The sequence below is a fragment of the Myxine glutinosa genome, chromosome 10, assembly GCF_964187855.1.
Source record: "Myxine glutinosa chromosome 10, kmMyxGlut1.1, whole genome shotgun sequence".
Taxonomy (NCBI): Eukaryota; Metazoa; Chordata; class Myxini; order Myxiniformes; family Myxinidae; genus Myxine; species Myxine glutinosa.
The window spans coordinates 55,098,993-55,112,982 of NC_136270.1; the positions used below are offsets into that span (position 1 = coordinate 55,098,993).

The window sequence follows — 13,990 nt, forward strand, 5'->3', positions numbered from 1 at the left end:
CAGTCCAGATGAGTGATGGCTGCTTGAAGACCGTGCCATTCGGCCTGAGTGAAATGCCAGACTCGTCGACGCTGAGGAGGCTCTCTGAAAATGGCCAGAGAGATGTCCACTTTAACAAGCACATGATCAGAAGAACTGATTGGAGCAGAAGAAGAGCAGCAGATATTTGCAGGGAAGTTTGTCATAACCAAGTCCAGAAGAGAAGATACTCCATTGACTGAGATCCGGGTCGGGAAATTGACAGATTGTGTCAGTCGCAGAAGTCCTTTGCTGAGGTGCCATGGCTGGTGAGAGAGGTACCCACACCCAGCCAGCTGGCATGAGGATAGTTGAAGTCGCCACATATGAGGAAGAGAGAGTTGGGATGAGTTGATAGAAGTTGGTCCATGTTACCAGACAGCGAAATGTAAATGGAGTCATCACTATTTGGAGGACGGTACAACACACGTATGAACAAAAGGTGGGAGCGGAGATGAAGCCGTAGCCAGAGGTTCTCCTGGGGGTGGGATGGAGAGAGAGCAGTGCAAGGAGAGTGAGGAAGAGAGTTTTTGATAAAGATAGCCACCCCACCACCAGGACGAGGCTCAGGTCTACCATACCGGAGGAGGGAGTAACCAGGAAGAGATATTACGGAATCAGAGTTTGAGGGGGTGGGGGGGGGGGATTGGATTTGGGGGAGTCTGTGTTGAAAATAATTTTTGAAGATGTGGACCATTTTGCTTGTTTTGCCAATCAGGAAGTGACAATGAAGCAGTAGCCTGCCAGCCAATGAGGTGAAGAAGTTTAAATTGCAAGGTGGATTCTTCCAAGGTATGAAAGAGACTTGTGCAGGAAAGCAGGAACATCAATGATCTTGTATGGAAAGTCTCCTCACAAAAGCTCTTATATGAGCCTCGACCTGGTATATAAAAAAGATCCATTGCCCCAATTTGATGAACCCATCCACATTTTCAGAAGTTTTCAAAATGATTTACCCTCCTATGAAACTGCTGCTCTAGTTTCCCTGTGTTAGTCACGCCACATGTAAATGTTCCAAAATAACTACGCACTATTACATGCGTGTCATGATGGTCGGTGCTCACTTTTCGAATGACATTTTCTGGGCCATCGCCCAGCCTGGCACACTGAGCCGAGCAGCAGACGGCGGTGCCCGACGTCTCAGCTCGAGCTCAAGGGCGGCACGGTACACGTGCGCTCGGGGTGTGGCACCCTGCTTCCGTGCCCGACGTCCATACGCCTCTCGTGCGTGACAAGCCAACTCACGTGCTTTGTAGGTAAGCAGGCGACCTGGATCAGGATGTTGGGATGCCAGCCAGCCGCTCAGTGGAAAGCCATAGACTGTAAGATGTTGGAAAAACAGGACACGGTTTAGAGTTATGGGCCGTGGTTTGAGTACCGCATACAATACATTGATTATTATAGTGTTGCGAATATGGAATTTGACCTCCATATCCGCTTGTAAATATTCCCCTATCTTCTCCGATACTCCCCAACTCTCCCCTTACCCCATTCCCTAGTCCCATTGTCTGTAAACAACACCCATTAGAGCCGATCTTCCCCTTCATTCCCCCATTAAATGTCGTGCCCAGGTCCCCCGCACCACACGTAGACAATTATAGGACATCTTGCTAGTTATTCTTAATCTATGTCAGTTAAGGACTTGTTTCCATTAATTATGACTCTTCGTTGCACCAGAATGTGATGATATGGCACCAGTAGGAGTTTAGGACCTTCCCATACCTCCCCGCATCTCTTCCCATCATCTCAAGCTCCAACAACAACCACAACAACAGCGGCTTTGCGTCCTCACTCCGGCTCGGTTGGCCGCCATTGAACATGTGCTCGACGGGGTTACCCAGAAGGGGGCTCCCTGTCGGCCCCTCGTCAAGGGCGGAGCCGGTAACCCCCGCACCCAATGAGAAGCCATGGGCCGATGCCATATGGGGCGGAGCTAACGAGCGAGGGCGTGACTCCCCGCCGGATATACGCGGCCCCGCGCCGGACGTGACGTCAGATGCGCCCCGAGCTTGGAAGGAAAAGACGCCACCCTCCCGAGCGCTGAGCGACCTCCCCAGCTTGAGACCAAAGTCGCGACCCACGAGCGCTGAGCGACCTCCCCGCATCTGCTGGACACCACCGTACGCGATTCTGTCCCTGAGCCAGGTGCACCTGAGCCATCGACTGCCGCTTTCCTGGCCATCAAACCCCGTGTGAGTGAGCCTTGTCCCGTTTATCTGTGGTCTGTCTAGGGTTAATATAAGAGTGTGTTTAAGTGCCCACCTTCCTATGTTTCCCTCTTGTCCTTGTAATCTAACCTTTTTCCGTACGAATATACTTGAGAACTGAACCCCTGGTGTCGTATTGTGTCATTATAACCCAGCCGGGTGTCTTCTCTTTCCTATTGAGCCAGCGTAGCGCGATTAGTCAACATTCGGGCACAATCGGGTAACTTGTACGGATACGGCGGCCATCCCGCTCGGCCCACCATACCATCAAAGTCGTATCTGTAACAATTGGTGTCAGGAGTGGGATTCGAGGCCCGACCAAATTTTGAAGAAAAAAAAAAACGAATAGAGGAAAAAAAAAAAATTTGGTCAAAATTTGGAGCGGCCGAAATTTGTTTTGTTTTACGAAACTCGAATTTTGCAAGTCGCGCTATGGCGGATCAAGACGGCTGGGGTCCGGTAGGGGAGAGTGAGGCAGGGTCGGTCCAGGACCAAATTGAGGGACGTGAGGAGAGCGAAGCAGCGAGGGTAGCAGACGCGCAAAATGGCGCCTCGCTGGTCACCGCGCCCGTGACCGTGGCAGCGCCCCTGGTGGATCCGAACCTTTTTATGTTGCAAATGAGGGCCCTTATGGAACGAATAGAGGGCCAAATGGGGGTAATGGGGAACCGGATGGATGCTCAGGGTGAGCGATTAGAGGGCCAAATGGGGGTAATGAGGGACGAAGCGAGGGGTACCGGTGAGAAGTTAGACAATAATTTTGAGGAGTTAGACAAGAAAATTGAGAAGTTAGACAATAATTTTGAGGAGTTAGACAAGAAAATTGAGAAGTTAGACAATAATTTTGAGGAGTTAGACAACGGGATAAAAGAAGTAAAGAATGGGTTAACGGGGGTAGAAAACAGAATGGCCGCTCAAGAGAATCAAATGGAAGGGATGCAAAAAGGGTTAGAGGGGTTAGAAAACAGTATGGAAGGCAAATTGAGGGACATGAGGGACCAAGCGGAAAGGGAAGTTAAACAAATGGAGCAGCAGATAGAGGGGGTCAGAATGGGGGTAGAAACCAAACTGGATGCTCACAGGGAGGAAATGGAGCAGATGAGGGTGGCATCTGGGCAGGAGATGCAAGTGATGGGAGAGGAGATCAGAAGAGGAGTGAGTGAGGAGGTCGGAGGAGTGCGCGAGGAGGTGAGGCACTGTAAGGAGCGCATGGAGAAAGAGGTGAGAAAGGGGACTGTAAAATTGCAAGGTGGTATAGAGGAGTTGACGCTGGGAGTAGAACAACTGACAGTGGGACAAAAGGAGTTGGGGGACCAGGTAAAGAAGAACACAGCGGTAATAGAGGGTTTAAAATCGACACAGAAGGAGATGAAAAAGGACGTAGGGGTAATTAAAAAAGAGTGCCAGACGGTACATGAGGACCTGACGAGGAAAATGGACAAGGTGGTAGAGGTAATGGAGGTTAAAGAGCGGGAGGTGCGGGAGCACATAGAAAAAAATAAAGTGGAGTTAGAGGAAGAACTTAAAGGGGCGCACGAAGAGATGAAGGAGATGAAGCAAAAATTAGAGGAAGTGGAAGAAGGGGTGAGCGAAATTAAGAAGCGACGGAGAGAGGATAAGAAAGAGATAAAGGAGGAAGTAAAAGAATTGGTCCAAAGTCTGTGTTTGGATCGTGATGATGTGCTCATTAACCGGATGAGGGATTCGCAGGTGATGGAGGAGAAGCGAAGAGGAAGAGGACCCGGTGTAAGTGGTGACCAATATGGTCGTGCGTATGATGCGCCAGGTGATTTAAGAGGCTTGGGGTTCGAGATGGACCCGGGTGTTCGTGAAAGGCCGTTGGTGAGGTGTGCGACAGGTCTGGTGTGCGAAAAAGGAGGTGTGCAAGAAAGTCCGACTCTGGGGTGTGTGAGGAAAAAGTGCGTGCCAAGGAGTGAGTGTGCTGGCGAGAGTGAGTCGGTCGTAGCGCGTGTGCGAGGGAGCACATGGAAGCGTGGTGTGGTGAGTGTTACAGAGGGTGTGACGGGAGAGTGTGCGCAGGAGTGTGCGCGAGAAAGGTGTGTGACGGACAGGTGCATGAGGAAAGAGTGCGCTGTCAGAAGTAAGGAAGAGTGGCCACCTGTGGTGAGTGTTACAGAGGGTGTAACGGGAGAGTGTGCGCGAGAAAGGTGTGTGACGGACAGGTGCATGAGGAAAGAGTGCGCTGTCAGAAGTAAGGAAGAGTGTCCACCTGTGGTGAGTGTTACAGAGGGTGTAACGGGAGAGTGTGCGCGAGAAAGGTGTGTGACGGACAGGTGCACGAGGAAAGAGTGCGCTGTCAAGAGTAAGGGTGAGTGCGCTGTCAAGAATGGAGGTGAGAGTAGTGAGAGTGACATGGAGCGTGAGTTAGTTGTGACAGGTGAGCGAGGATGTACACCTGGGATGGAAGGATGTACACCTGGAATGGTAGAGCGTGAGTGGGAATGCACGCTGGAGTTGGTGGTGAGGCACGTGGTTGGGTGTGCGAATGAGGGCACACCTGTGATTGTCACAGAGGAGGTGACAGAGGAGGGGGCGCGAAGAGGTGTTTTGGTGAGGTGTGCTACCAACGAATGTGTGCCAAAGTGTTCGGTGGTCAGGTGTGTGACCAAGGCTGTGAGTGGAATGGGTGTACCTGGGTGTGTAAGGAAAGGTACGAGGAGCATGGGCACGGCGGGATGTGTGAGCAAGGAACGGGCTGCGGGGTGTAAGCGTCCAGGTGAAGCATCGACGTTAGATGGGGTAGAGTTGAGAACGACTTATAGCCGAATCGGGCCCTCGGTGCGTGCTGGGCCTCGCTTTGAACGGCCGCGTCCGTGCTCCACTAGGCGGAGCGGGCGGCCCGATAGAAAGGGTCGTCATGGCGACCACTTTTTGGTGAGGCATTCCGGCAGGCCGAGATCGAGCCATGGGATGGCTCCGTGCCGAGATGGTGCGTGGGATCTCGGCCCGGGTAAACCTCCTTCCCTGCACCGAATGCGGGATGCATCCAGCCACTGGCACAAAACAACCAGCATCCATTGCTTGGCTTTACGAAGCCGGGCTTTGGACAGGGATTGGCGCACCGAGAGGTATTAGTGAGTAGACTGGGTGATGAGGTTAGTGTTTTGGCCCCGAAATTAGAAAAAGGCGAAATTTGATGATTGGCAAAGGATTGGCAGTAGTGATTGGCAGATGATGGGCAGTGATTGGCCAAATTTTTGATTTGTTGGAATTTGATGTGCAAAATTGGTAGTGAGAGACCCCCGATGTGGTGGGATGGCAAATCCACCATCCTTCCCATGAGTGGGGCAAAGGAGCTATAGTTTATGGGGTGTATGGCAGTGAAAACTAGCCCGGGTGGGTTAGGATATGGTGTGTAGGGATCTAGCGAGGATTGACATTAGGTGACGATAAGGTTAGTTAGTGACTGATACCTGTAGTGGGGACGCAGGTAGATTAGAGTGGATGATAATGACGAGGGAGCGCAATAGTTTAAAGGGACGACTGGGAAGCGCAAGTTTCAGAAGGGAGTAGTTAGCTGGGATGATGCCGTGTGTGTGAGGATGGAACAGGTGTGATTGCACAGGTGTGCAATTGGACAGGTGTGTGGAGCAGTGTATGAGTAGTAAGTGTGTGGATCAGCGCGAATGCGCTTGGGGAGAGAAGGGTGCAGGTGGCACCAGGTGTGAGAGCACAGGTGTGCAAGTACAGGTGTGTGGAGAAAGTTGGAGTAAGTGGTACGGAGTGGTGTGCATGGTGCGAAGGTGTGGATGGGGGAAGAGTGGACCCCCTTTCACGAGTACCCGGGGCGGGTAGTGTAAGTGTTAGGTAGAGGGTACAGGTAAATTGTGGTTGGATATTGGCACTTGTGGTGCGGTTGCAGAATGGTGTTGTGAATGGGTGCATTAGTGTTGTGGAAATGGCTGGGCGTGTAGCCTGTTAGTGTGTGTAGTTGGTTGAGCACTCCACCACTGTGAGGATGTCGGCCAGGTGAGGCCGCAGGTGGGCTCTGGGAGCCGGTAGAGTTGTGGATGGGGCCCGAGGATCCGGAGGACGGACCCGGGTAGCCCAGTGCCAGAGAGGGCACCGAGTGGGGAGAGTGCCAGAGGGCCTTCCCCAGGTAGTTAGGTTAGGGCAAGGAGCAGGTAAGCTCGGAGGCAACTGCAGTGGTGGAGGTGTGCAGGTGGGTAGACCCACTGGGAGAGGTACACGTCGCAGCCCAGAAATTGTACGAGGGCACCGGGAGATGAATCGGGGGAGTGAGACCCCAAATTGGAAAGCACCACAGTTTGGCCAATGGGAATTGGTTTTTAGAACCCATAGTGTAAGAGGGCCAATGGTTTGGCCGGAGAAAGACCCCGGGTAGTGTAAAGTTGTTAAAGTCACTTAGGAAATAGTTAGGATTGATGAACCTGTCGCACCATACGCAGCCACTTACCTGTGGTGATGATGATGACTCCACACCTGTGTTTTCTTTGTTTTACCACAGGAAATGAGATTGCTGTGAGGATTTGTGAGACGCATCACGACGTGGATGAGACATTGGGGTGATTCCATCTCTCCCTCCCTAGGAGGGACTGATGATGAATTGGTGATGGCAAATTTTGATGTTCAGTTGGAGATGGCAAATTTTGATGAGAGTTGAAAATGGCAAATTTGATTGGTTAGGAGGGAGAGAAGACGAATTTGGTATATGGGAGGAACGGGGAAGACAGTAGGGATGTTTGTTGATTTGTAAAGTAGATGTTTATGAGTAGTGTTGTGTTGTGTGGATGCAGTAAGGGGTAAGGGAGGGGCCATGTAGGTTACCTGGTGGGGGGGGGGCGTACGATAGGAACGTACCTGTCTCACCTGGTTCCCATGTGCCCCCAGTGTGCATTACCTTATATTGCGTGCACTTTTGCGCCCTTACCACCTTACTCACTTGTTTCTTCTTTTGTCTCCCACCTCCGAGGATCTGGCTTTGGGGTAGAGAGAGAGGAGAGAGAGGTGCTGGCTGCGCAGTTGTGGGCCTGCACTTCCGCTGTTTGCTGCCGGGATCGATACACCATATGGACCGCAATGTTTGTGGCCACCCACAATGGACCGCAGTTCGTTTGCGGCCAAGCACCACCCGGGGATGGACCTATGGGTCAACGTGGCACCTATGCCATACAGGTGAACCACTTTTAGTTACCACCAAGTGCACCACAAGAAGAGCAAGAGACACCTGCAGGGTTAGGGGTTGTCGAATTTATTTTTATTCCAATGAACAATGGTGACTACACCGATTGGTGGTGGGGTGGTGCTGTTGATGCTCAGGAAAGGGTGCTCTGCACGTTATTAAAGGCCGTCGGCCACAGAGCACTCGTGGGTTGGTGTATCGATGTTGGCAAGCGCGCTCTCTCTATGCATAACATCTGCATGTGTTCCTCCAAAAACAGGTCCTGGATCGTAGTGTAAATAGCAGCGTAGTCTTGTAAATAATGCTCCCTACCGGCTGTATGTTTAGTTTGAGAATTCTTTCCGGATTCGGTTATCCTGTGGGTGTGTTTCTGAGAGGAGAAGGGTGCAACGTCGCAGGGGGACATATTTACTCATTTGTGAATATCTGTAAAACTGTCGCACTCAGGGTAGAGTTAATAGTAGAGGGAACTACATTGCGTGCCACACTAAAGTAGGTAAAAATTTATCGGGTCGGGACGCCCCGAGGGTAGAGAAGGGTGCAATGTTGCGAATATGGAATTTGACCTCCATATCCGCTTGTAAATATTCCCCTATCTTCTCCGATACTCCCCAACTCTCCCCTTACCCCATTCCCTAGTCCCATTGTCTGTAAACAACACCCATTAGAGCCGATCTTCCCCTTCATTCCCCCATTAAATGTCGTGCCCAGGTCCCCCGCACCACACGTAGACAATTATAGGACATCTTGCTAGTTATTCTTAATCTATGTCAGTTAAGGACTTGTTTCCATTAATTATGACTCTTCGTTGCACCAGAATGTGATGATATGGCACCAGTAGGAGTTTAGGACCTTCCCATACCTCCCCGCATCTCTTCCCATCATCTCAAGCTCCAACAACAACCACAACAACAGCGGCTTTGCGTCCTCACTCCGGCTCGGTTGGCCGCCATTGAACATGTGCTCGACGGGGTTACCCAGAAGGGGGCTCCCTGTCGGCCCCTCGTCAAGGGCGGAGCCGGTAACCCCCGCACCCAATGAGAAGCCATGGGCCGATGCCATATGGGGCGGAGCTAACGAGCGAGGGCGTGACTCCCCGCCGGATATACGCGGCCCCGCGCCGGACGTGACGTCAGATGCGCCCCGAGCTTGGAAGGAAAAGACGCCACCCTCCCGAGCGCTGAGCGACCTCCCCAGCTTGAGACCAAAGTCGCGACCCACGAGCGCTGAGCGACCTCCCCGCATCTGCTGGACACCACCGTACGCGATTCTGTCCCTGAGCCAGGTGCACCTGAGCCATCGACTGCCGCTTTCCTGGCCATCAAACCCCGTGTGAGTGAGCCTTGTCCCGTTTATCTGTGGTCTGTCTAGGGTTAATATAAGAGTGTGTTTAAGTGCCCACCTTCCTATGTTTCCCTCTTGTCCTTGTAATCTAACCTTTTTCCGTACGAATATACTTGAGAACTGAACCCCTGGTGTCGTATTGTGTCATTATAACCCAGCCGGGTGTCTTCTCTTTCCTATTGAGCCAGCGTAGCGCGATTAGTCAACATTCGGGCACAATCGGGTAACTTGTACGGATACGGCGGCCATCCCGCTCGGCCCACCATACCATCAAAGTCGTATCTGTAACAATAGATATGATTTATAATATCAGAACAAAAGCACAAATATAATAAACAAAGGTAATTGTACATATCGGGCTGGCAGGATGGCCTACACGTACACACCCTCACCTATAACCTTTCTCGAGGCTGGGCTCGAATCCCGACCCAGCTACAAACTCTCATCCTGGTGTTTCACAGGCTCGTCGATTCATCGGTGGGTGTGCCATCCCCCGGATGGATGTCAAAATGGACGGCCCATCTGCCGGCATGGGTTAGTGGACGTTAAAGATACCGAGGTGTCCTATTCGTGGCGAGTGGGCGAGCTATCGCTGGCATCCTGAATACATTGCAAATTCCAATCCGTACTACCGCTGGCAAGGCAATGGCAAACCACCCAGTACAACCCTTGCTCAGGAAGCTCATTTGGCGGCACACACGTTCTGTAACGAGTTTGGTCAGGAACACATATCAAATAGAAGTAACAACTGAATAGCAAAAGCAATAAAAACCTGAAAAGGAAATTAAAGCTGTTTAAAAAGATGGAAGCACAGACATGTGGAGTGGGGAGGGGGTGGAGGAGACAGGGGAGTGGGGGAGACGGGGGAGTGGGGGAGACGGGGGAGTGGGGGAGATGGGGGAGACGGGGGAGTGGAGGCGACGAAGGAGTGGCGGAGACGGGGGAGTGGCGGACACGGGGGAGTGGCGGACACGGGGGAGTGGGGGCGACGGGGGAGTGGCGGACACGGGGGAGTGGGGGAGACGGGGGAGTGGAGGCGACGAAGGAGTGGGGGTGACGGGGGAGTGGCGGACACGGGGGAGTGGAGGAGACGGGGGAGTGGAGGAGACGGGGGAGTGGAGGCGACGAAGGAGTGGGGGAGACGGGGGAGTGGCGGAGACGGGACAGAGGGTGGAGTGGGTGGGAGGGGGGGAGGGGGACAGAAGGGAGGATGATCATTTATCCAGCTTTTTCCGTCACTCAGGACAGGTGCTCTTCCGAGTGTTTAATAAAAGTGTATAAAAGAAAACGAAAATGCACAAGCGCGGCCTTGTCCACTCTCGAAGCGTTTAAAAATATCCAATTTAACTTGAAGGGAAAAGCTTTGTTTAATTTCCTTGGACTTCGACATTTGACATGTTAAGCACAAATTAAATGCGTTGTCTCCTTGGTGAGTGAACTATAACTCACTCTCAGCCACACCGAGCTGGACGTGAACTTGAGGTAAGTGTGGTCACGTGAGTCCCAATGTGGCGTATCGCAGGTTTGGGTCACGTTTTGTAGGAGCGGATGTCCGAATCGAGCGAGCGGATTGGGGGGGGGGGGGTATTCATAGGGGGGTATTGGGGGTATTCATAATGCATAACTCGTGTAAAACCGGAACAAGCGTGTTGAGAAACATTGTATGGGTGATGAGGGATTACTGTAAACACAGAAGTCAGAGTGAAATGTGAATAAGACTCCATGAGCACGAAGCATTTAACAGTAAAAATGTTTAAATAAATACCTTCAACAACATTAGTGTTGCGAATGTTTTACAAGGATTACAACTTAACACCCACGAGACGGGTGCGCTCTTCATACTCTTGTGTGTCCTGCCGAGCGACTCCGCTGCGCCGGGTGGATGGGGCTGGAAACGCGTCGACAGCTTCATGTAGCAGCAAGAAATGGACGTGAGTGCCCGTGCCGTCGGGCATTGGGCAAACAGCCTCAGCGTGGTGACGCTCAGGTCACCGCAGGCGTGCAGGCCGGTCAGCACGAAGCCGCCATTTTGGGCGCGGCCTCCGCGGACGTCGTCCGCTTGTCGGCCCTCCAAACCGAGCCCGCTCACGCGGTTACGAACCTCGTCGATGCCCGCACCACCTTTTCTTCCAGGAAGACCGTTTAACGCTCCGGTGTCCACAGCATGCCGAAGGGACACCGGATGAGTCGAAGCATCCGTTTTTGTCTCGTCATCTGCCAAAGGAAAAGTTTCAGAAACCTGCCGGTCTTTTCGACCACGAGGCCCATGCATACCGGAAGACCGTTTAACCGAAAGACCGTCGATGTGAAGGTGTTCGAGACTTTGTAAAGAGTTATGGCCTTTGTCTTCTGGCCAGACCATGGAAGCAAATTCTTCCCATGATGCATCTGACTCCACATGTCCGACCACGTGACGTGGCAGCTTGATTGCCACTGGTCCAACCTGAAAAGAAGTGTTCGATCACTAGATGAGTTACTAGTTACTAGTCCAACATTTGATTACTAGGTTGTTTTTTTGTGGAAGGATTTTCAGGCCATTAATTATATTATTTTAATGAACATAATATAAAATACTCAAACATTAAATAGTGACCTTTTTGCGATGCGTCTCAGCAAGCTGCTGATCAAACTTGGTTGCCATGGCCACGAGCTGGGGATCCGCTTCCACAGCGGTGACTGTTAAATCGAGTTCAGCTGCCATGTACCGAGACAGGTGACCCTGGGAACAAAAAACAACATGTAAAGGGGTAATAAAGGGGATTACCGTGTAAAGCTGCCAGTTGGTAAAAGGATATGAACTTTGTGCACTTTTAATTTTTATAACTGCAGCGTCTACATTATGTGGACTAATTATTATGAAGTTTAAAAAATGAAAGCTGCAACATTGGAAAAGGTTGTTCAAAGCCAGTCTGCCATGGGTAAAGTCGTGGATCGGGCATTTTTCTGTAATTGGCGATTCTGAAGTCTGAAGAAGTCTGAAGAACTGAAATCTGGGACATGGGAGACCAATCGGATAACTGATGATCGTAACGATCTTCAGTCACATCTCTGGTCTCACGGGTCAAGTCGCTCAATTTCCTAATTCTCACATCGCCAACCTCATGATGTCACGTCGGTGGATGAAACCAACAGAACCATGACCAAGCACCATGGGAAGCAAGGGTTAACTCCTGAAATGTTAGCTTCTCCTGGTTACCCACGGTGATTGGCATGCCTCCTGGTTGCCCACGGTGGTTTGCATGCCTCCTGGTTACCTACGGTGGTTGGCATGCCTACTGCTTACCAACGGTGGTTGGCATGCCTCCTGGTTACTGTAAAAGAAGAAAATTAATTTGCGTACGTAATTTGTGTAAATCAAGTGGCTTTCCCTGAGCCTCGACCTTGCCATGCAAACACGTAAACTTAATGAATACAAACAGTCACGTGAAAAAGTAAGTACACCCCATGTAAAGTTTTGACTTTTTCAACATATTTCAACATACAGCTATTTGATCTTCATTTCAACAATATTGACAGATAAAAGTGATATAATATAACAAATATCATGAAACATTTACATTTTGTAGTCCATTGTATAATTTAAATAAACATAAATGCAAATTTCACATGTGGAAAAAGTAAGTACACCCTTGGCTCTCATAGGTGGTATTGCCCCCTATGGGAGAAACAACCTCAAGTAGGCGTTTCTCATAACTGTCTACCAGTCTCTGACATCGACTGGGAGAAATTTTTGCCCACTCCTCCATGCAGAATTCTTTCAGCTGTGCGATGTTTGAAGGGTTTCTTGCATGCACAGCTCGTTTCAAATCCCCCCACAACATCTCGATGGGTTTTAGATCCGGGCTTTGACTTGGCCATTCCAGAACCCTCCATTTCTTTCTTTTCAGCCATTCCCAGGTGGATTTACTGGTATGTTTAGGGTCATTGTCATGTTGCAAGGTCCACCTTCGGTTGAGCTTCAACTTCTCCGACAGATGGCCTCACATTATCCTCAAGCACCCTCTGGTACAATGAAGAATTCATAGTGGATTCTATGATGGTGAGCAGCCAAGGCCCTGATGCAGCAAATCTGCCCCAAACCATAATATTTCCACCACCATGCTTTACAGTTGGTATCAGGTTCTTGTGGTCAAATGCTGTCTTTGGTTTTCGCCAAACATGTCTTCTGGTACTGTGGCCAAATAGCTCTACCTTTGACTCATCTGTCCAGAGCACATTGTTCCAGAAGTGCTGGTCTTTGCCTGGGTGTTCATTGGCAAACTTTAGTCTTGCCCTGATATTCTTTCTGGACAGCAAAGGTTTCCTCCTGGCACACCTCCCATGTAGATTTGTGCAGCCTCTTTCTAATGGTAGACTCGTGCACTTTGACATCAACAGTGGCAAAAGCTACCTGTAGGTCCCGTGATGACATTCTGGGGTTCTTAGAGACTTTTCAGCATCTTGCGGTCTGCTCTCGGGCTGAACTTTCTGGGGCGGCCTGGCCTGAACAAGTTGGCAATTGTTTGGCATCTTCTCCACTTGCAGATGATCTTCCGGACAGTCGAATGATTGATTTCAAATTGTTTGGCATCTTCTCCACTTGTAGATGATCTTCCGGACAGACGAATGATTGATTTCAAATTGTTTGGAGATCTTTTTAAATCCCTTCCCAGACTCGTACGCTTCTATAACCTTCTTTTTGAAGGCCTCAGAGAGCTCTTTTGATCTAGGCATGGTGACGCCGCACACTTCAACAACAAAGAGCAAACCAAACTAAATGTCTGAGGTTTAAATAAGACAGGTTCCTCCAAGATCCTCTCCAACAATGTTCTAATCATTTGCACCTGAGCTGGTGCACCTGATTCTAATTTTAGGTATTTGAAGTAGTGATAAATGTAGGGGTGTACTTACTTTTTCCACATGCGAAATTTGCATTTATGTTTATTTAAATTACTAGGGCATTGCCCGTACTATATCTATATCTAAAATTATATCCCCCCCCTCTATTTACATGAAATGGTTTGGTCCAAAGCGAACGGCTTCCGGAGTTTGGTAAAGAAATCGCCATCGCGTGCACAAACGCGCAGGAAAGCGAATGAATCGCAAATTCGTTTTTATTAGTTTTAAAACATAGTTTAACGCCAACATAGTTTGCAAACGTGAAATAAATGAATACGCTCTCAAATGTGCCATCCGAGGCAGAGTGTGTCCGCCACGTTCGGCACACGCGATAGTTCGCTGCTCTCTGATTGGTTGAATCGTTTTTTGGACATAGCTC

General features: G+C 50.3%; 1 protein-coding gene across 3 annotated transcripts in view; it reads right to left on the minus strand.

Annotated features, from left to right (window-relative positions):
- METTL25B (methyltransferase like 25B) overlaps positions 1-13,990 on the minus strand; it is a 40,046-nt gene that overhangs the window by 6,114 nt on the left and 19,942 nt on the right. For all 3 annotated transcript variants that reach the window (XM_068127718.2, XM_068127719.2, XM_068127717.2), the window contains 3 exons: positions 11,327-11,452; positions 10,576-11,176; positions 1,083-1,338 (listed from right to left, as the gene is read on the minus strand). In XM_068127718.2, coding sequence (XP_067983819.2) covers positions 1,083-1,338; positions 10,576-11,176; positions 11,327-11,452 — 983 coding nt within the window. The remainder of the gene's footprint in view (positions 1-1,082; positions 1,339-10,575; positions 11,177-11,326; positions 11,453-13,990) is intronic.